Raw genomic sequence first — 22,470 nt, 5'->3', positions numbered from 1 at the left:
CAGCTGGGAAGGATTATTTTCATTAAGGTTATTAATGTCAAAGACGCAAGCACGCCGGGGCAGAAGAGTAATGGATGAACCTGGATGAGAGATAAAGGATGTGGGATTTGTAATAATAATGCTGAGATTTGATTCAATGCCTCCCCTGTGTCTCCTTATGTACATGAGCCCAGGCAACCTTCCTTCCCAGGAGGCCTGCAAGGAAGGTGTGTTCAGTCCCCTTTAACAGAGGAAGAAACTGAGGCTCAGAGAGGTAAAGTGACTTGCCTAAGGTCACACAGTGAGGAAGTCGCAGAGCTGGGGTTTGCCCTCAGCACTGTCTCAGTCTATGGCCTGTGATCTTTCCATTGCTCTGCACTGTTGAGGACCCTGGAGACTGGGTTATTCCCATGGCAGAGGGGCGCTACTTGGAGGTCTGGGGCCCAGGGTAGGGAGTCCATGAAGGTGGGTACTTGTCTGTTAAACCCATTGGCAGGCCTGGCCCCTTGGGATCTAGTGATTATTCACTAATGCTCCCCCTTTCTCCCCTCCCCCTCCAAACCCCTCTGTGTCTCTGTCCTCCTCCTCTAACCAGTGTGGCATCAGTTTAAGCCAGCTCAGAGGATTACATGAAATCCCCATCTTAACCCTGTCTTCTCTCCCCTTGCCAGCCCTTCACCTACTAGTCGTGTTTCTGTAGGGGGAGCTGGAGGAGTGGGAGCAATGCGGGGTGGGGGGGGGGCCTGGGCGCTGCTGCTGTCTGAAAGCCTGCTGGAAGAGGCTCCGTCACAAGTTCTAGAAGGAACCGCGGTGCTCTGGGAGTCTGAAGGCCTGGCCTCTAGTCCTAAGTCGGCCACTACCAGGCTGTGTGACCTTGGACCAGTCACTCCCATCTGTGAGATGCAGGAATTGGTTTTGATGATCTCTGGGGTCCCTTCCTCTGGGCCTCGGGAGAGCTTCAGCTCTGGCAAGGAGTCAGTTCTGATGGAGCCTGGGGCCTCTTTGTTCTCTGCAAGGGAGGTCTGGTTACAAGACAGATATGAAGAAGAACCCTAAAAGGAGCCACTGCTCACAAACTGGAGGTGGAGGTCTGGGGGCAGAGTCAGTGCTCACAAACCGGAGTTGTGTTGGGGGACAATAGATGAGACGGTGGACCCCAGGGCTTGCTGCTCCTCCTCCAGGCAAAGGGTCACCCCTTTCAGGCGAGCCCCAGCTTTCTGTCCCTTGGACACCTGCCCTGAGCCTTTGTGTCAGGCCCCCTGAGCGCGGAGTCCTTGGCCAGGGTCAGGGGTGAGTTGGCAGAGCTGCTCTGGTTAGCTCCAGAGCCTGGAAAGTGGAGAAGAGGAAGTCAGATGGCAAGTTGCTAGACGCTCAGTGGCAGTTCCTCTGAGGAGGTGGGCCTCAGTTTCCATCCATCACCCTCCCTCTCATGCACACCCCAGCCCCCTGCATGGGGGCTACCGCTGGTGCAGCTGCCTATGAAGCCTGGGGGTTCTGGAGGGACTCCTGCCCTGAGAGCCCTAGGGCTGGAGCCGTGCAGATCTCTGGATTGTAACCTTCCAGCCCGACGGCATCGTCCTCGTTATGACGTCTGAATCCCTATTTGATGGTGTGTATTTTAGTAGGCCGACTTCGTTTCTTTATGTAACGACGAGGAGAACAAAGGAATGAAAAAGGAAGAGAGAGCAGAGGGAAAGACCAGATGCAGCTTCCCAGACCGCAAACATCCCCGGGAGGTCAAGGCCCCTCCTCCTCCCAGTTTAGTCCAATATGCTCACATGGGGCAGGTCGGGGAGAGGGAGTGAAGGCTGCTTCCTAGCGACGAGATGATCTTATGCCAGATGACTTTGTTCTTGAAGTTCCCGCGCCTGCGTTTTGTACTCTTTCTCTGTCTCGTCCGTTTCAGTCGTGCGCCAGGCTGGCAGGGCTGCTCCACTTCTAAATATCCATTTCTAAACTGCCACCAACTGGGAACACAGAACAAAATACATTAGAATTGTGTGTCAAGTACAAGTCAATGGGGTATAAGAGAAGTCTTGAGCTTTCATGTTGGACTTTGCAACTCCTTTTTGCTGCTCAGAGGACTTTGCAGTGATTTCCTGGCTTTTGTCTGTGATGTGACCAGGGATGGGGCTCCTAAGGTAGGAAGGTGGTGGCTGACGGTGACTGGGCTTCCTCGTTCCCAGGCGTGCCTTGTCAGGTTAGGTGCCGGTGAGCTCAGTGCCATCCAAGTTCCCGAGGCTGCCCCAGAGGCCCTGCGGTCCAAGAACAGAGTACCTTCAGCAGCAGGAGTGGTACCTCAGAAGGACTTAAGAGGAGGAAGGTGGGCAGAGAAGACCCTGGATGTCAGCATCCTCTTCTCCACTGAGCAGTTGACGCCCTGTCTGCAAGCAGCATCGTCAGCCACGCCAGAGCCCCTCTTTTTGCAGGTCAGCTTTCTCTCTCCTGCTGCCCTCCCGGCAGAGCTCAGCTCACAATGGGAGCCCCTGGCTCCCGCTGAATGTGAAGGAGTGAGGATGGTGTTGCTCTGCCCAGGAAGTTAATACCAGTTAATTGTTTGGCAAAGATCACGTGTCTCTAGGGCCCCTATAGAGTGGCTCGTAGGAGAATAGAATGTTTGAACAGTCACGTCACTCAACCATCTTCCTTGACAAATGGGGGAAGTCAGGCCCAGGGAGCAGATCGTAACTTGCCTGAAGTCACTCAGGAAGTTGGAGGCTGGAGGGGCTGGAACTGGGTCCTCCTGACGGCTGGTCAGTGCTCTTCCCACCTGGCTGCCCTGTGGGGGCTCCTGAGCAGGGGCAGGTGTTTCAGCTCCGTTCTAGTTACTCCACTGCGTCACCCCAGCCTGTACTGTAGTATCTGGGTTTCCCTCTGCTGGGCAGCCTCTTCCATTTTGGGGTCGAGGTGTGTGGAAGCCCTTGCTACAACCAGGGTCAGGATGGAGAGGAGGGGGTTGCAAGGTCCCTCCGCCTCTGACTCACTGACCCAGCATCTGGACCCGTGGACATTCCTCTTCCCAGCACTTCTTTCCTGTCTGCCTCTTCCTGGGAGAAGAGATGAGAGAGCCAGAGTTAACAGAGCCTCAGTTAAAAGGCTGAGAGGTGCCTGCACACACCCAGCTCCCAGATACTAGGAGGTGGGTGAGGGTTCTGCCTTCTCGGCTCCACACCCTCATTACACCTCCTCCTTCCAGATGTTGAGCATTCTCGTGCAGAAGGGATGCGGCTAACATTCACTCACCCTCGGAGCTCCTCCTCTGGGCGGGGCCCCATGTTAGGCATTGGGGTCACAGAATGCATGAGCCACATCTCCTGCTGGCTAAGACTTTCAAGGAGATGCATGTGGAAGGTCCAGGGGACGCGAGCCAGGAGAGGTCTGTCTTGCCTGCGTACTCTAAGTGCTCAATAAATGCAGGCTCTTTCCTTCCTTACTGTGTCAAGGTGCTGGCACTCACTCGCAGGAGAGCTCTGGCGAGTTCCCTTCTTCCCGAGTGTGCCCAGATGCCCTGTGCTCTCTTGCCTGGGGGCATTGCCTCCTTGGCACTTATGGCAGCACTTAGAGGCATCTGGGCAGAATTGTGGGGCTCCTAGGGCTCCAGAATCACCCCACAACTGGCCTACCCTATGGAGTCAGCAAAGATGTGAGCTTGGCCGGTTTGGGAATGTGGACGCTGGCTGGACCAACGGCCTGGCAGCATCAGACCTTGGCAGCTCCGCGATAGAGTGAGTTTTTCCATTCTTCCAGGTTGGCTGGAGATGGAGCAGACATGGCCTCAGCCATCGCCGGCTTCTGGCACCGGGGCGGCCCAGATTCTGATTTGGATGTGCTGGCCACAGCATTTGTCTGGTGTCTAGGAGATGAGAAAATGTGCAGATTCCCTCTGTGCCCAGCTGCCTCTCCTTCCCTCCTCTCCTGATCAGCTTGTTTGTCCCCCTTCCTTTCTTTGCTTGTGGACCTGCAGGCTCAGGCCTGGGCCAGAGCCGCCTGCAGCCTGGGAAGCTGGGAGCAGCTGGCAGGGAGCGGGCCCTGCCAGAGAAGGACAGATGCAAATCCAGTGGCTTCCACATGAAAAGAAGCTGTTTAGAATGAGCCTCTCCTTTGTGGGCCTGGAGTGTGGGACCAGCTGCGAAGGAGGCTCAAGTGCGTGTGGAGAGGGAGTGGGGGAGGGGCCGCCACTGTCTTCCTCTCCTCCTCCCCTCCCCCCGCAGAGGCCCCTGGAGGGACTTTATAATTGGTTTCTGGCTGGCACCCTCCTTCCGATTAATTAACACAGCGATGGGAGGCACCCGGGTTTGCTCAGGACTGTCCCGTTTCCAGAACACAAACATGGGCTCCTGTGCTGAATCCCTTCCAGCATCCGAGGGTCTCTCGGTGGTGGAGCCGGTTCCCCCTCTTTGCAGATGAATAAACGGAGTCTCTGAGTGGAGAGAGGGCCACGCCCTAGTCACAGAGCTTGTGTGGGTCAGAGCTGGGGTGCACATCCAGATCTGTGACTTGGCGCCAGAACCTTCTCAATCCGATCACGTCGTGGCCCACGTCCTGTGAAGATTAATCATCGTCGTCCCGAGAATCACAGTTATTACGCAGGCACTGCGCGCGCATGATGGCATCTACTCCCTACAGCCATGAGGTCGGCTCTGTCATCAGAGGATCCCGCTTTCCAGAGGAGGAGATGGAGGCTCAGCGAGGGTAGGTAAGCTGCTCGAGGTTGCAGGTTTAGTGGATGGGGGAGCGAGCATCTGCCTGGGCTGGCTGACCCGAGCACATGTTCCTCTAATTCCCAGGCCTCTGGGGCTGGTGCTCCATCCTACTCTGCCCCTGCCCCCACCCCCAGGCGGAGGGCTCCTCTCTGTGTGTCTGCGGCCCTGGCACCAGGGTGTGCTGGGCAAATGCTGCTTGCCTTGAGGGTGACACTCGTGATGTATCCTGCTTAGACTTCCCTCTGGCCTTCACTGGAGCGGGGAGCCACGTAAATAATTTGGGGAAGGGTGCTGGGTGAGGAGGGCATCCTGCATGTGGTTTCTGACATCAGATAGGGCTACTTGAGCAGGGCAGCCAGCCCAGGGGTAGAACAAGTGTGACAGGAGTAGGACCACCGTCTCCGTTTCCGTGAAGCTAGCTTTGTGTAGGGAATGCAGGTCTGTGGTCCAGGCCTGCAACCCTTATCAGAAGTGGCTGTCTCTCGAGATGGCCCCTGATGACCACCAGGGTGCCAGCGGCTAAGAATGCCAGCTTCAGAGTCAGACAGATGGCACTGTATCATTTACTTGCTGTGTGTTCTTGGGCAAGTTGCCTAACCTCTCTGAACATCTGTTTCCCTATCCATTAATTGGGATTGATAATGGTAGTATTTAAAATGATTATTATAAAGATTAAATGAGCTGATCCGTGTGAAGCACTTGCCACATGCCTGGCAGTTAGTGTCAGCTATTAACATCGGGAAGACAGAAAATTAAACAAATGGTTACAATGAGTGTCCTGGGGGTTATGAAATGAGAAGCATAGGGAACTCTGGGAATAATCGCAGGGGGCCTGATCTAGCCAGGGGCGGTTAGGAAGTGACTTTTAAGCTGAATCACAAGGATGAGTGGGAGGTAGCAGGGGAGGGAGGGGAGCTGAGGAGAGGAGAATAGACAGAGGGAAGAGCATGGGCGAATGTCTGGAGACAAAAGCAGCTCACAGGATTGCTTCCTGCCGGCCAGCCTTGGGGAGAGCTCGGTATGTGTCTGGGCTCATTTAATCCTCCGAGTGATTTCACAGTGTAGGTTACTGTGGTTATCCCCACTTTATGGGTGAAGAAACAGGCACAGAGAGGCCAAGTAAGCTGCAAAAGGTTGCCCAGCGAGGCAGAGTAGAGGCTGGTCCAGACTGGAGCCTCCTGACTCCGGCACGCTTTCCTTCCTCCTTCCTGTGGCTTGACGCTCATAGGGAGGATGGCTTGTCCCTGGGCCACTTCTTAAACTGACCCCACCAAGAGGGGTGTGGAAGTGCCTCGTTCAGTTGTGCAGCCCTCTGCCGCCCCTCACAGAGCCTCCTGGGCTGCGGGAGGGAGGGCAGGGGCCCTCTTGGCTCCAAGGCAGCCCCAGGAAGGGGGCATGTATTTTTCCAAAAGGAAACTTTGCTCTGGCAGGAAAATTTCCGTCTTACATTCTTATTGAGCCCAATTACGACTATTTTTGTTCTTTAAATCTTTCTGATTCTTGGATTGGGCCTTGGTCTTGAAAGTAAAACTGCAGGGACATATAGGTGATTTTTAATGTCACGAGCCCATTAGGTGCCCGCCCTGCTCAAGCTTGAGTTTGACTCGGAGTCCACGCCACAGGCTTCAGCTTCCCAGCCCCTGCGTGAGGCCGACGGCAACACCGTTGGAGGCCTGGCTGCCCGCGGGGGGCACGTGGGGAGGCTGGCTCTGGCGGGTGCTCGCACTGATCCCTGGGGAGAAGCCCCCGTGTTCAGTGTTTGACTCTGGAGCCGTCTGGGGCTGGCTGGGCCAGCCCTCTGCCTCCTTGGCACTCCGCACTTTCCAGGAACACGAGAATGACTCCTGATCCTAACTTAGATTAGTTTAGTAAATACTGATTGATTAGTAGGCTGTCCCCAGCTTTGGACCAGGTATTAGGCCCCTGCTTTCAGGGGGCCGATGGCGTAATCGACAACAGCAACAGAAGCAGCCTACCCTTCCGGAGCGTTAGTCTGTGCCAGGCACCTAGGGAGTGTCTCACACGTATGTGCTCGTTCCTCTCGTGACCACCTATGAGGTAGGTCTGTGATCTGAGTGTGCCCTTTCTATAGTTGCAGGCCCAGAGGCCCAGAGAAGGAAGGGAGGTAACTTATTAAGGTCATAAAGCTGGTTAGGGGCTGAGCCTGCCTCCCAGGCCTTCTGTCTTACCAGTCTGTCAGGCTGGAATGACCTCGAAACGTGAGGCCAGAGAAGGGGTCCCGGAGGCAGAAGACCTAAGTCTTGCTCTTGCCTCTGCTCCTTACTGTGTGACCTTGGGCCAGTCTTCAAGGTCTCTGAGCCTCTCTTTTCTCATCTGTGAAAATGGAATTAGTTCTCAACCTCACGGGGTGCTGTGATGGTAAGTAAGGCACTTACAGCTGTCACGGAGAGAGTGGCTTGTTGTCATAGAGTCTAATTCACACCCTCCGGCCCCCTCCCGCCACTAGAGTTAGGCGCTTCCGTCCAACAGCCAACCCGCGTCCCCCGCTGTAGTCTTGACTTCAGACTTGGTTCATTCTCTGTTGGTGGAGGAGACGAGGTCGCCTCTTCCAAACAGCCTCGGTCTCTTTTTGCTCTGTCAGGCTAGTTTGGTGCAGATGAAAAGTTGCTTTTCTCTCTTCCCGTTCTGTCTATTTGGGCTGTTTTAATATGCTTGGGACAAATAACCTGGCTACAAAAATTGAGTGTCCTGCTTTCATTGGAAAAATGAGCCAAATAAAGCATCTAGGCCTTGCTCCTTATCTTCCTGGCTCCCCTCAGGCTCAGCTCCCAGTGGAAGGGGGCATGGGTCCCAGAGCACAGTCCCACCGGGTGGGTCTCTGAGACACCCGGCCCCACTGGCACATGGCCTTGACCTTTCTCCTGACGCCCTGGGGGCTCAGACCTACTTTTCCTCTGGGTTCCCGGAAAGGAACATCCTCTACGAGCTTGAGGCATTTGTGGCAAACATTTCAGAACTAATAGCTTTATGATCTGGGATCTGGGGGAATTTCCAGGACGTGGAGCAACTGATGAAAAGAAAGGTGTTGGTGGAAGGGGACAAAAGAGTTTAATTCCTGAGTGTTTTGTTTGACTTCGTAAAGAAAATGCTGCTTATGCCTGCCCCGCTGACCTCCCGTGAAAGATGAGTTTGCAGGAATGCCTGGGGGAATTTGGGATTCTGAGAAATTTGGAATTCTGGGAATGGGGATTTCTGTGTACCTGAGGGTCCATCCGATAACTTTTTATTATCAAAACTGTCCTCCCAGGCGCTGGGCCTGCCTTGCTGCCATAGTCATTACCACATCTGAGAACAAACTCAAGTTGTTACGGATGGAGGCCATTTCAGGGCCCGAACTGCCCGGAGAAACTGGCCTTGTCAGGGTCCCATCAGTGGTAATTTCTCGGTCCTCAGAGCTCCTGTTGCCTCCAGGCTCCACTGTACCTGCCGCGGGTAAAGGCCGAGCTTGTCACGTTCCAGTTGTAAAGACACAAAATTGGGCAGGATTTGGAGCAAGCCTGAACTGTTCCCTGGCTGTTGCTGCTTGGGCCGAATCCTTACTCCTGTGGGTCCATGGCTGCTAGAGCTGCGAGGGACGCTAAGGAGATGTAGTGGCGTCCCTCCTTTTGCAGAGGAGAAACCTTGAGGCCCCAGAAGCTTTATCCAAGGGGGTACAAGCAGCGAACGGGAACCGGGGCCCCCTTCAGGTGGTGGCCGGATCACTTTGGGCGAGTTTCGGTTCAGTGGGTTTTTCTAGGCTTCCGGTAGAAATCAGGACTGATTCAAAAGTGGGGGTGGGGGAAAGTTCCAGAAAGGAGACTTTGAGGACTTAGCCTAGGCAGCTGGGGACCCCTGAATGGAGGGGCCTGGCTCCCCAGGTGACCAGCAAGGAGTGCCCCACCCTGGGGCCTGGACGTGGCCATGGCAGAGGCAGGAGGAGCGACTTCTGAGGCGCTGTCTGCTCGGCTGCGGGGCTGTGATTGCCGAGGTCTGGCAGCGCATGCCCTCCGTGCCAGGCCGCCACCCTGGCCTCCACCATGGCTTGCAAACCGCCCTCTCCCTCCTGGAAGCCGGCCCACCTGGCACCACGCGGGGCCGTGGGCAATCTTTCCCTGCTTTGTTTCTCAGAAACCATTAGAAGGGCCTCTGGGTTGGGAGCCTGGGTTGCTAAGAGCTTTCCTCTGGCCAGACCTTATCACTGGCTTGAGAAGTCTCCAGGCAGAGTTTTCCCTGGAACTTCGGCTTGGAGAGAAGGAGGGAGGGAGGAGGGAAGAGTGGGTGGAGAGGAGGAGAGGGGGGCTCCGGAGCCACAGAGAGGCCGCCCCCTGCAGTCCCTGGAGACCCAGGGCGCTGGAGCTGGCTGTGGGAGCTGCAGGCCCTCGGGCCTCTGCTTTAGGAAAGCAGCAGTCACACGGGCTCCCCTGAGCCTGCCCCCCACGCACCCCTACAACTCTGCTCTTATCCCTGCTTTATGGAGGGGGAACCTGAGCCAGCACTTGCCCGGGCACACACAGTGGGGAAGAGTGAACTGGGCCCTGCCCGGGGTGGGTCTCATGGCACAGTCTCAGGGACCTGCAGGAGCTCAGTATTCCTCTGGCCTGGCAGTGATGGCTGACCACACTGTGATTTATTTTTTAAGAATGCCCTCCCGATCAGGGTGCCCAGAACCCACCAGAGAATTTAGTTCCTTTGGGCCTTTTAGATGTTATTAAAATACATATTCTCGTGGGAGGGGTAAGGCCTTAAGTGGTTGCCGTTGACTGGGTCCAGCCTGCTGACAGCAAGCCCCTAGAATGATGGGGCTCAGGAGAGCTCCCTGAGGAGGAAGGGGAGCAGGAGGGGAGAGCTGGTGAGCGTGAGCCAGTTTTGCTAGGGAAATGGGGGTGGAGGGGCCGGCTATCGTGCAGAGTCCCTCTGCACCCTGGCTGCCTTGCTCTCCTGACCCTGACCACCTCTCCCCTCCCCACTCCCCACCGCCTCCCCTGCAAATAAAATGAGGCCCTAGATTCATTCAGAAAACCTTTGCCCAGCGCTTGCGTGCTGGGCCCAAAGCACGTGGCACTGAGTTGCAGGGCAGGACCCCAGCAGGCCCCTCCCCAGGGGCTCCCAGGCTAGGGAGTGAGACAGGCCGCTCAGAAGGATGCAGGGCTGCAGCCATGACGGGCGGGGAGGCTGCGAGCTGGGGTGTGGGAGGACAGTGACAGAGATGTGTGCACAGAACTCTGAAGCCTGGGGACGGGGTGGGGAGGCCAAGGGGGTCTCTGGAGGAAGAGATCTTGGCCCCGGCTTCATGGAGGAGTAGGCAGAGTTGGGTGAAGAGGAGGGAAAGGCATTCCAGGGAGACGGGTGTCGTGAGCAAAGGCGTGGCAGGGGGCCACGGTCTGGCTTATTCCAAGGAGGCAGGATTGCGGCTGCCGGCCGGGAGGGCTGGGACGGTGACTGGTGAATGAGGCTGGAAGGCAGGCAGGAGCCGGGGCCGTGGCTGGTCAAGGACCCTAGCTTCTCCCTGCAGAGGCGTGGGAGCGGGGGGATTTTAAGCAGAGGAGTGACACAGTCTAACTCGCACTGCACGTTGGCTGCCCCAGCCCCAGTGGCCCTAGAGGCCGAGATGTGAGCGGATGTTCCCAGTCTGGGTGCAGTGAGGTGGGAGCAGGGGCTTCAGGGCCCCCGGCCCGGACTTCCTGCAGACTCTCCCTGTGCCTGAAGGTGAACCCGTCCCCCAGGGAGAGCCCTGGTGGGACCACTGTGCCGTACTGCCTTTCCCACCTGCCTGATTGCCAGAAAGGTTGGATCTGGGCGTTGAGAAGACAGAAGGAGTGGGCAGAGGGCCATAAGTGTCCTTCTGGTGAGGCTTGGCCGTGGCATGCTGAGGAGACCACTGCCGCTGGGTTTGGAGGCTCCTGCCGAAACCCCACCTCTGACCCTGGGGGGCTGTGTGCTTGGGGTCAGTCCCCTCCCTCCTGGTTGGGACTCAGTTTCCTCAGCTGTCTTAGGATAATTTCACCCGTTCGAGGCTGGGTGCAGGAATGAGTTTATGGGCGTGCTTATGCCAAGAGCTTAAGCCCTGTTGCGGCCCAGCCTTGGATCCTGCCCAGCCTCCTCCCTCCCCCAGCTTCCCCAGACACTGCAGCGAGAGTCTCCTGAGCTGTGTCCTCCAGCACGTACACACTCACTGCAGACCACCAAGGCTGTGAAAAGTTCACGAAACTTGGAGGTTGGGGAGCAGAGTTCGAGTCTCGGCCCGGCCACCAGCGCTTCCTGTGACTCTGAGCACGGCAGTCCAGCCTGTCTGAGGCCTTCTGCCGTTTCCCTCCCATTTGGCATAAACGTCAGCCCTTCACACACGGAAGGGGATTTATGAGTCAGTCTCCTCCATACGCCCCCCGACCCCGATTCTGCCTCCTTCAGCCAGAGAGCCCTTCCTGGTGAAAATTCTAGCTAGTTTTCAATGGCGACCTGGGTTGGAGCTGGGATGTAGTGTTAACTGGGATGGGGCACGAGAGAACCTTCTGGAGTGATGGTGGTAGGTGAATGTGTGCATGTGTAAAAATTTTTCAAGCTGAACACAAGATTCATGCACTATAGGCTTGTCAGATATATTTATATGTAGTAATATTAAAATAGTAATATTTTATTTTATTATATAAAATCTATTTATTAATAATAATATATTAATATTTAATATATCTATATTTGATTTTAAATACAAATGGGAAAAACATTCTTCCCAGCTTTCAGCTCAAGTTCCATCTCTCTCCGTCCACTCATGTATTCACTCTACAAATATTTGTTTGGGCTTCAGGCAGCCCAGGCATGCAGAGGTGAAGGAGACACAGATGCGTGTACTGTCGTGGGAGCTCCGTGGTGCAGAACCTTCGGTGGCTTCCCATTACCATTAGTGGTGGTTCTCAACTCCAGCTGCAAATCCCCTGGGGAGGTTTAAGTGCTTGTCTGCAGGGCCGGCTTCATGGGTGTGGAACCTGTGCAATGCTTGATTTAGTGTTCTGCTGACACTGTCTTGAAATTCTTCATAATTTTTGATCAAGGGGCCCTACAAATTATGTGGTTGGTCCTGCCTCCCCCGCTTCCTCCAGAGCAGTAGAATCATGATCTCCGGTAGGAGGGCCCAGGCACCAGCTCTTCTTCAAAGCTGAGCTCCGCTCTGGAGCAGCCCTGTCCAGACGCAGCTCTCATCCTTAGACACTGGGCTGCAACAGAAGCTGGAGCCTGGCGCTCTAGACGCTTGTAACTGAGTTGGAATGATAAGCCCTCACATGTGAGAGTGTTGCAGGAGCAGTTCCATGTGGCAGTGGTGGCAGCGGTCCATGAGGGAGCTCAGGGAGGAGAGGGGGATCGCTGTGGGGTGGGATGGTCAAGGAAGGCTTCATGGAGGCGGTGGTGCATGTGCCATCCTGAGAAGGGCAGGAGAAAAGAATGGGAGAGGAGAAAAGGCAAAGGCAGGCCAGCAATTAGGAAAGGGCAGGACTCGCGGGGTTAGGGGCGCAGGCTGACTGGAGTGCAGAGTGGGACTGGAGCAGAGAGATGTGGCTGGGAAGCTGGGGTGGGGCGAGATTGGAAGCACAGGAAATGACAGTCTGAGAAGGCAGAACCCTGTCGGCAATGGGGAGCCGCTGAATGTTCCGGATCCAAGAATAATGTGCTCCGTGAACATCTGATGAATAAACAAAAGGAATGTTTGTGGGAGACTTGGGGGAGTGGCCGGCTAAGCTGCCGAGGTTTCCAGCAGAACTCGGTCCACCTGCTCTTGGAGGCTCTGCGCCCTCTTCCCGTGGGCGCTGCCCGTCTGCAGGAGCCTCGAGTCCCCTGCCGGGTGGTCTCAGGCAGGAGTGATTGAAGTGTCCCCAAGAACGCTGAGCAGACCGTGCTCTCCCGTTTCTAGGAACGGCGAGCAGTGTGGGGAGGCTCTGATCTCCAGCTCCCCCAGGTTCCCAGCCCTGGTGAACAGCCCCTGCAAGAAGGTCGCCGTCCCTGCCATCTTGTATTTCCCTCGGCCTGGGGGACGCGGCAGCGCCTGGGGAGGGGGGAGAGGCCCGCCTGGGATGGAGGAGCCCCCATTTCTGAGTAGCCAGCAGCGGATCAAACTCAGATCTGTTTGCTTCTTAGTCTCCTGAAATATTTATGCAGGAAGATGAGAAAGGGGCTCTGTTTATTGAACGCATCCTCCAGGGAAGAAGCCACAGGGAACGGGCTGCTTCCCGTGTTGGGGAGCCAGTGCGCAGACATGGAATTTCTTTGGGTTTGAAGCCAGACAGAGCCTGTGTGCTTGCAGAAGGAAGGGGGTGGGATATCTGGAGGGGGCAGAAAGCCCTCTAAACCTCCTGCTTCCAGTCCCAGGAAACCTTTTTAGCACATGCCTTCCTGGTGACTCCCAATAATAGCAACTGAAATCTCAGCCTAGTTTCTATTCTTGGCTCTGCCTCCAACATGCTGTGTGACCTCTGGCGAATTGCTTAACCTCTCTGGGTCTTTGTTTCCAACTCTGAAAAGAGGGAGGTATCAATCCAGTTCTGCCTGCCCCTTGATAGTGTTTGGAGTGTCAGATGAGCTGTGGCGTGGGTTTGCTCTGAAGCAGTGGAGGGGTAGGAAGAGGTGTAGGGAGCATTGTACCATGCAGAAGTCCCAGCTATGCAGTGTTTAAGTCCAGAGAACTGGCTGGAAGCAGGACTGAGTGGCCGGCCCAGCCGGCAGCCTCGACTGTGGCCTGTGGGGCCAGGCAGAGGGAGTGCTTCTGCGACCCAGGCCTACCCTGGGGCCCCTTCCCTCCTTCCTCCTTCAGCTGAGCCCCGCCCTCCCATGTCCCTGAGAACGCTGGCAGGATTTCCTCCCAGGAAGGGGCCGTGGGTGTCCGGTTTACATCCCCTGGGAGTTGCAGGCGCTGGGGAGCAAGGCAGCACTTCCCCCTGATGCTGGGACCGGCCTCGTCTGCAGATGTGAAAGTCTGGCTCCACGCCACCAGCCCGTGGCAGGCCTCAGATCACCTGCTATCCACGGCCAGGGGCCGGGACCCCCTGCCCTCAGCTTGGTCCCTGAGGCAGGGCTTCAGGGGCTCCTCCCAGGGCTGGGGTCCTGTTCCCCGCTCCATCACTGGCTTGCTGTCCCGGTCTCCCATAGTGGGCTCTGTAAGACGTAATAGTTCATGATGGTTGTTAGCATTAGAGCCATCTGAATCTTCATACAGACTACCGTGCGCCAAGCACCTGCTCCCTGCCAGGCACGGCGCTGGCTCAGGGGACACACAGGGAAACCCATTCCCCGACCTGTAAGGAAGTTGAGTTCTGTCTGGGAGGCAGACACAGACACCGATGAAGTGATGGAGCAGCGCTGACCCTAAAGGCCCCAAAGGCCCGGAGCACGGGGAGACGGGCCAGGCCTCCAAGGGGTGGGGGTGTTTGCCGCTGACTGTGAAGGGTGCGTGGGTTGGGACGGGGTGGAGCAGGGGTGCAGCGTGAGTAGAGGTGAGGGCAGCGGGCTCCTGGCGTGTCCCAGGGTTTCCAGGTTGACCAGGGAGGTTTGAATGTGGAGAGTCAGGGGCTGGGAAGGTGGGGAGGGGAATGGAGGGGGAGCCAGAGGGGCAGTGAAGACGGAGGCCAGGCTAGTCGTGCGTGAGTCAGTGAAGGGCTCTTTGCAGGAGACCTGGCTCATTCATTAGACTCCACGACAGTCAGTGTTCATTCAGCGCATGCAGTGCCAGCCCCTGTTCTAGGTGACGGGATGTGTCGACATCAGTGACCTGGACAGAAGCCCCTGTCCTCGGGAGACTGGCCCTGGAGGGTAGGCGACAGGATAGAACGCAAACACATAAACGTTAGCGTGTCAGGGTATGGTAAATGCCATGAAGAAAAGTGCAGCGGGGTCTAGGGGTAGAGCCGTGGGAGGAGCTGTTTCAGACAGGTTGGCTCTGAAAAGGGGACATCGGGGCCCAGAGTGGAATGAGGGGAGAGATGGAGCCACGTGGAATCTGGGAAGATCCTTCTGGCTGAGGGAGCAGCAAGCTGGAGACTCCTAGGAGGAGGCGGCCTCCCTTTCCAGGCACAGTGTGAGGCCCGGGTCTGCGGAGTGTGAGGGGAGAGGTCAGAAAGGAGGGGGAAGCTGGTCTGGGTCATAGTGAGTCCTTCTGCCTCCCATAAGCTGGCACTTGCTTCCCACTCACTAATGTTTGTTGACTGACTGTTTGAGAATGACCACTCAGGGAGCTCGGGGGAAGACAGACTGGAGAGGAAAGAGGCTGGAGGCCTGTAGCCCGGTGGCTACGTTGAGCTGGTGAGAGTCTGAGCCAGGGGAGAGGCAGTGGGCACAGGGAAAAGGAATCTCCAGGCCTTGGTGACTGGATGGGAAAAAAGGAGGACAACAGCTAGGGTGCTCCTGGAGCTCCCCGGAGCACAGCAGATCCTCGAATCCACGGGACGTTGCTGCAGCGGGCTTCCCACGCCCCCTCCACAGGCCACCTGAGCCGGTCCGGCCCCCACCCCACCTCCGCCTGCGGGGCAAAGCCAAGCCTCTGGTTCCTCTGCCCTCTCGAGGATGCTCCACCCTGGGCTGGGTCCCCCTGCTGGGCCGGCGGGGCTGGCGGAAGTCCCCAGGGGCCGCCCTGCCCTGCCAGCCTCACCTCGCGTCCAACCTCATTAGTATTTTGAGCAGAAGCATATTTCTTTTTTCCTGCAGGGAATCGGTGCCCTGCTCATTTCAAATTGAGTAAAACCAAAGAGCAATTAAGAGGCACAGCCTTCTCAGGTCAAGGAGAAATGACAGAGGGAAGCAATGTGGCTGCCTTGCTGGCTGCTGGCACATCTGTTCTGGGCTGGCTGGCGTTTGAGCGCCAAGGAGGGAGGTGCTGTAGGATTGGAATTCGCCAGTAACAAAATACTAACCATTACTGTGTATTGAGCGCTGACCGTGTTCCAGGGACTTGCTGTCTCGCATGCATCTCGAGGCGTTCTTTCAACAGCCTTGAGGCATGGGGGGGGCGGCGGGGAGGTGCTACTCTTATGTCCATTTTATGGATGAGGAAACTGAGGCTCAGAGGGGTTGGAACATGCCCAAGGTCACACAGCTGGTTAACTGAGATGGAGCCAGGCTTCTGTCCCAGCCCCGACACACTCTGAAGCCCGTGCCCTAATTGGCTGTTTTGTCCCTTAAAAGCAGTGCGTTCAACCAATAGCTTCTCCCTAATTTTTGTTTCCCTCCTGTCAAAAATAAAGACCAAACAAACGAAAAGCCCTCATTGCTGTGGAATGCAGAGGCTTCACCGGAGTTGCAGAGAGAAACCAGAGCAGAGAGGGCCACAGGCCAAAGTCCCGGGGGCTGTGAGCCATCCCTGTGCCTTTCCTGGGGGCCGGCACGGTCAGAGCACTGCTCTCGGTGGGCATAGGGGCAGCAAACCTGTTGGGGGCCATTGTGGTGGTCCAGGCAAGGGGCCTGAGTTGGCTGGGAGAAAACAGGATGCAGGGTGACGTTTTGGAGGTTGATGGGTTGATGAGAGGGGAGGCGAGTACTGGCGAAGAAGGCGTCTCTGGTCAGTGGCCGTGTTCCAGACCAGCCCCGCCCCCTCAGCCTGACCATCTGCTTCGTTCCACACACTTGGCTCTGAGTGCATTTTCAGTTTTGGAAATCAGATCCTGCAGAGGCTGAGGCTGGGTACCTTGGGCTCCGTAGGCCCCTGGAGAAGAGGGGTGACAGCCGACTGGAATCGGGGTGTCCTGGCTCCCGGGGAACTAAGCTGAGTTCCCCGCCTGAGAGAGAGAGAGAGAGAACATACGGGAAGTTTTACTGTCTCTGCTCCTCTATCACGCAGGGTCAGTGGTTTTTGTTAATAGCAACCTCCTGGAAAAAAATTGATCCAAGGATGGTAATCCAATTTTCTCAGTGGAGTAGGCTTGCCTTCTAAAAAGCCGAGACCTTGGAGAAGTCAGGGGGAGGGTGGTGCCCCGGAGAGGCCAGCCCTGTGCCGTTCTTCCCCGGGACCGCCAGGCCGGGTGTCCCCTCTGCAGCAGCCTTCTCTCCCCAGCTCCCGACTTCCCACTTTTAACTCTACACAAACCTTGGCTCTCCTCCTCCCGTCCCCTCCCTTCACCGGGATCTGTGCTGGGCACCAGCAGCTAATCTGTAAACTGGGCTGTGTTGGGACGCCTGGGGGTTTGTGCAGGAGCATTGCCAGAAGGAAGTTTCTATTCTGACAGGAACTTCTGGAAGAGTGATGTTACCCGAGGGAAGCTGGTGGGGCTGGGAGCTGGGCAGCTAGCCTGTCCTGGGCTCGGGCCCAAGGTGGGCCAGGGCTGCCCTCGGTTAGGGGAATTAGGGGGTGGGATCCTACCAGCGTGTACTCCTGGAGCCCATTGGCCACCTGGGTGGCCGTATTCTTTGGCTTCCCACTGTCCAGGCCACTTAGCTGGGCGTTCAAAGCCTTCCCTCTCTGGCCACCGTTTCCTTCCTTGGCCCCTGCCCAGACCCTGCCCTCCAGCCACACTGGTCTGCTTGCTGCCCCCAAACTCAACCTGTGCTTTTATGCTCCTTCTCTACTCCGAAGGCCTCCTGATCCCTGCTTTCAAGCCCAGCCCAAATGCCACCTCCTCCGTGGAGCCTTCTCTGATCTCTCCTGACTCCAAACTCCATCGTTCTCATGACACTGCTGTGTTGAGATGACTAAAGCTGAACATGTCCTGTCTCCCCTGCCAGAGGGCAAGCCCTGTGCCCTTCGTGGGAGGGAGTGTGCGATGCCACGGGTCCCATGGTGTGTTCCCTTGTTCCTGGCCCTGTGGATGTCCAAGTAGAGATTTTTGAATGACATATTTGTACTTTTTGCATGGAGAGAAGAATCTATTCTGTGTGTGCAGCATAGCTGAGATGCGTTTGCTGGAGAATTCATCCAAGGGTGCAGAATAAAGCCTCCGGACCCTGTCCCCAGCAGGGCCTGGGACAGATGGAGGGGGCTTATTCTCCCTTCCTCCCATCCCCCACGCTGCTCAGACAGAGGCCGTGCTGCCCTTGAAGAATTCTAAAGGAGGGGAAGTGCTCCCTAGGGCCTTCCAGACCTTCCGCCCAAGAGAGGCGGGTGGCCTGGTGACCTCGTGACAGCAGGGTACTCTCCCGGGGCTCTGCTGTCCCCTGGGAGGCTGCCATATGCATTCCGGATGTCCGGGTCTCATTATGCTCCAACTCAGAAATTCATCTTGTCTAATTGTGCTTGAGGCCTGAGTGAATTCAGGGACTATTAGCCGGCCCTGTGGGCCTGGAGTCTCCATGGCAACAGAGGATGCGTCCTGATGAGCTGTGTCCTTGGAGACTGGCTTGGGGTTCCCCCGCCCACCCCTCCACGTGGACTGCTGCTGCTGTCCCTACTGCTTGGTGGAGGCCCCATCCAGGGGGACCTGGGGCTGGGGAGAGAGGATGGAGGCAGCCTCCACAGCAGCCACCAAGACCCCTGGGGTGTAGCTCACAATTCCTCCCAGCGCTGCAGCAATAAAAGATACTCACAGATGATCCCATAACCTCATTGCTGGCCGGGGAGTTTCCCTTCTGTCACAATCAATCCATCAAACAAACACCCCTTCGTCTAAAACACACACGCGCACACACCACCAAAATCCAGTGGTTTAAGTGCTATTTGTTTTGCAAATCTTTCTAAAATATGGAAGCTGCACTCTTCCTTGGAGGCCTGGCTCAAATGCCACCTCCTCTAGGAAGCCTTCCTGGAATGTTTGTCTCTCTTCCAGCTTCATTTTGCCACTGTGCTTGGTCTGTGCCTCGGGGATGTTTTTCAGCACAGTCTGCTCAGGAGTGGACTTTGCCAAGAGCATACCAGGTTTGCTTCACACCAGGTGACAAGCTCCTACAACACAGGTAGTCCCCTGCCTTCCTTTCTGGAGCCCCAGACCTAGGCTCCCATGGGGCTCAGTCAGAAGGGGAAAGCGGTCTTGGCTAAGCAGCCTCTCTCTGGGCCCAGACCTGGGAGCTTCTCCACCGACGTGGCTCCTGGGGCCTTCAGAGACACTCCTGCTTCCCATGACTGTGGGCGATGGCCAGGGCGCTGGCGCTTTGCCTTCTCCTCTTGAGGAAAAGGGGGTGCCCTAAAACCAGGCCTTTGGGGAAGGAGTGGAAAGGAAATGAAAACAGTAAGCTGGGGACAGCCCTGGCCCAGCCCCCAGCCTCCTGGTGGCCAGGCCCCCAGGCCCCTGGCCCTTCATTGCCTCAGCCTCGTCACCCACAGGAAGACGGTATAGCGTGGGAGGAGGGTTGGAAGGGAGAGATGCAACCCCAGCAATTTCTCCACATCCACCACACCTCCTTCTCAGCTGTCCTGCTGAGTCTCAGTTTCCAGAAATGACCTGGAGAGAGAGGAATGAGTAGGGAGGAGGCCGCCTTCGTGACTTTTAATTAGAAGGGACAGGATGCCTCCCGGCCAGCTTAACAGTGGCATTCTGAGACATGTGTGTCTCCACGGAGGGGTGGAGTGGTGTGCAGATGTTCAGGTGTGTGAATGGCTAACTGACAGAAGCAGAGATTTGAAAATCCATCCAGAAAGCTGAGTTCTCTGCTCGTTCCTTCACACCCCCTCCCGTTAATGCGGCAAACATTTCTCGAGCCCCCACTGTGCACCAGGCCCTGTGCCAGGAGATGCAGAGATGGAGGAGAGACTGCCCTGGCCGGCCTCCAGGGCAGGGGGCAGGGCAGGCCCTGAGTGGCTGAGGGTCCTGCCCGTCCCCAGGCCTTCTCCGAGCCGACATCCCCGGATAAAGTGGTGAGGGCGGCAGAGGTTCCTCTTGTGTGGAGCTTACAGCCGAGGGCCGCACCTGCTGCAGAGCTGCGCGAGGACGGTGCCAGGATGAGGGAGTGTGCGGGGCCCGGAGGAGGAGCAGCCCGCGCAGGCTCGGGGACGAGAAGGCTTGCCTGAGGAAGGGGCCCTGAAGCAGAGACCTGAAGGAAGAGGAGGGTTTGGCCAAGTGGACACTTGGGAAGAGAGACCGAGGTAGAGGAAACAGCAGCGTGTGCAAGTCCCGGAAAGGAGAAACAGACTTTGAGGAAGAGAAAGACGTTGAGCACACTGGGAGCACAGCTGTGCCGTGGTGGGGCTCAGGCCAAGGAGGGCCATCATTCTCCAGTGTGTAAGGACCACAGACAGGATCCTGAGGTCGGGGAGGGAACCGTTTAGTGGCTTTATGCAGGGGAATGACACTAGATTTAGGTTTTAAAAAGACCACTCTAGTATGGACTTTTTTATGATTAAAAAATAAAAATATTCTCAGGTTTTCATTTAAAAATCTGAGAACGTTTTCATTCCGCTGCTGGGGCTGTGGAAGGGAACAAGTGAGAGGCAAGGAGGGTGTTACAGAGATTGGGATATTTGGCCCAAATTAGGGTCTGGTCCTGGACATACACACACACATTTTACCTCGATGCTTTAATTCACCTTGATATGGAAACTTCAGGCCACTAGGAGAGAGATGAGCAAAGAGGCTCTCACTGCCCTTTATAGTATGTGCCCTTAATGCCTATCTCTATCCCGTACCAAGTTACACAGGGTCTGGCTCTCATCTCCAGGCGCCCGGGGCTCTGATAGCCCTGGTTGGTGGGGGTCCCGTGGTTTTGCCTCCTCCTGTTGCCCTGCTCCTCGCCAGGGCAAGGACGGTAGCCGTGTGTTTTGTGCTTCTCTGCTTCTACGGAGGGAGGTTCAGGGAGATAAGCAGTGCTCACCTTCTTCCTCTCCGAGAACAGCGAGAGGCGGTTCTTTTCTGTTTTCTAATAGAAATATTTCCTGGAAGCAAACCTGTTTCCCAGGCACAAAGGGACTGCTTATACGAATTTTGCAAGCACACACTTGTTTCTCTTGTTGGGACATGCCTAATTTTATTTTCTGGGGGGCAATACACAGCTTTGTAATCCCTTGCCTAGATACAGCTGCCCCACTGGATTCACACCGTCTGTTTCCCTGAGCAGGAGGGTGATAAAGAGCCCCCTGCCAGGTGTGGGTTTGTCAAGGGTCTGTTAGGACGGGAGGTGAGAGACGGCAGGTGGCCCGGGGTTAGGGAGCGCATCAGGGAGACAGAAGTGGGCAGGTTGGCCATTAGGATGCAGAATCGTCACTGTGTTTTGTGCACTGTGGATGTCCCAGGGCTGACACCGTCCCTGGCTTCTAATAGGTGCTTACTAAACTGGTTGTTGGACAGCTGAGTGGCTGACCAAATGAATGAATGAGTTGAATGAATGAATTGGAGAGTATGCATAGATGAGTGAAAGTTGGCCTGTAGCTTCCAAATAATCATCATCTAGTAAGGAAAAGCATGCTTGTTGATAATGCTGATGTGAGGCCTGATGACAGAGGAGCTTTCTTGGAGGAGGAGCTGTGGGGACAGTGCAGGGTCATCTGGCAGATCCAGGAGTCTGCATTTCTCAGAGCAGAGTTAGGTTGACTCAGTGTTATGGACTGATTGCCCCCTCCATTCATATGTTGAAGCCTTAACCCCCAATGTATTTGGAGATAGGGCCTGTAAGGAGATAATTAAAGTTAAACTAGGTCATAAGGGTAGGGCCCTAATCCTATAGGACCAATGTCCCTGTGAGAAGAGGAAGAGAGCAGGAGTGTGCAGGACACAGGGAAAAGGCCGTGTGAGCACATGGCAAGAAGGGGCCATCTGCAAGCCAGGAAGAGAGGTCTCACCAGAAACCAGCCCTGCTGGCCCCTTGACCTTGAACTTCCAGCCTCCAGAACTGTGAGGTTGTATAAGCTGTCCAGTTATGGCAGCCCTAGCTGACTAGTGCACACGGGATGCTGGATCTCAGCGGGGAGTCAAGGTGGATGGACTGCAGGGGCAGGAGAGCCGAGTCATAGGATTCAGAAGGGCAGCTGGTCTCCTTCGGGGGCTCCTGCTAGGACACCTGCACCCAGGAGACTCAGAATCAGAGCCCGGGCTGTGGAGTCACACTGCCTGAGTCCAGATCCTGGCCCTTTCCACCCTGTAGCTGTGAGGTCCCAGGCAAGTTTAAACCCTCCGTTTCCTCACCTGTAAGTGGTGATAATAATATTAGTTACTGTTCTAACTCCTGGTCGTACAAGTAGCATTGTGAGCATTACATTGATTTTATATGTGGAAAGCGCTTAGCACAGACCCTGGCACATGGTAAGTCCTCAATAAACAGGAGCTCCATCGTCCTTCTTCATCTTTGTTGGTTTCCTGTCAGTGTCATCACTCTGGGGACCCCCTTCTCTCAACACATATTCTGGGGGCTCCGGCCATTGTTCAGGACATTTTGGGACCACCTTGAGAGCAGCTTTCAGTACCAGCTTCTAAGGTCAGGAAATCAGTTTGGTGCTTCTTGGCCAGAGTCCCCCCAACCCCCAAACCATTTTCCTGGCCTTGAAAGGAGCCAGGTTGTATCTGAATGACTCTGGGTTACGGCTAAAGAGAGGAACCCTCTTAATAAAGATATGCCCGCATTGAAGACATCCCTAGCCAGTCCTAAGTGGGATTTCACAAAAGGAGTTTAAAAAGTGATTTTTTTGGTTAAAAAAAAGAGGTGATTTAATCTCAACAATGACTAGAATATGTGCCTGTTCTTCCCAGAGGACTGCTCCAGAAAGGCCGGGGTCCTCTCTCTGTGTAAGTCGTAATTTAAAGCGATAGCCTCACTTCTGTGTAGATTCTGCCGGGGTCTTTATCCTAGCATTTTGACAGTCAGAAATCATGTCTCTGAGAACCCATGGAAAGGTGGCATTATAGGGGCTTTTGTGTTACTCGGTTATACACTTCTGTGTTTGCCTTTCTGTGTTATGCAT

At 55.7% G+C, this 22,470-nt stretch overlaps 1 protein-coding gene across 8 annotated transcripts in view; it reads left to right on the top strand.

Moving 5' to 3' along the window:
- The window catches only part of CORO2B (coronin 2B), a 137,973-nt gene that overhangs the window by 2,729 nt on the left and 112,774 nt on the right, over positions 1-22,470 (top strand). The window contains exon 1 of one of the 8 annotated variants that reach the window (XM_070622528.1): positions 1,026-4,675. The exons of 4 other annotated variants lie outside the window; for them this stretch is intronic. Coding sequence is in view for 1 of the 4 variants with exons in the window: in XM_070622501.1 (XP_070478602.1) it covers positions 5,638-5,700 (63 nt within the window). In the remaining 3 variants the exon portion in view is untranslated. Of the gene's footprint in view, positions 1-1,025; positions 4,676-5,583; positions 5,701-22,470 lie in introns of those variants that run through there. 3 more of the 8 variants (XM_070622546.1, XM_070622509.1, XM_070622501.1) reach the window with 3 other exon arrangements.

The sequence above is a fragment of the Equus przewalskii genome, chromosome 1 (genome assembly GCF_037783145.1).
Source record: "Equus przewalskii isolate Varuska chromosome 1, EquPr2, whole genome shotgun sequence".
Taxonomy (NCBI): Eukaryota; Metazoa; Chordata; class Mammalia; order Perissodactyla; family Equidae; genus Equus; species Equus przewalskii.
This window is presented reverse-complemented; position numbering and strand designations above follow the sequence as displayed.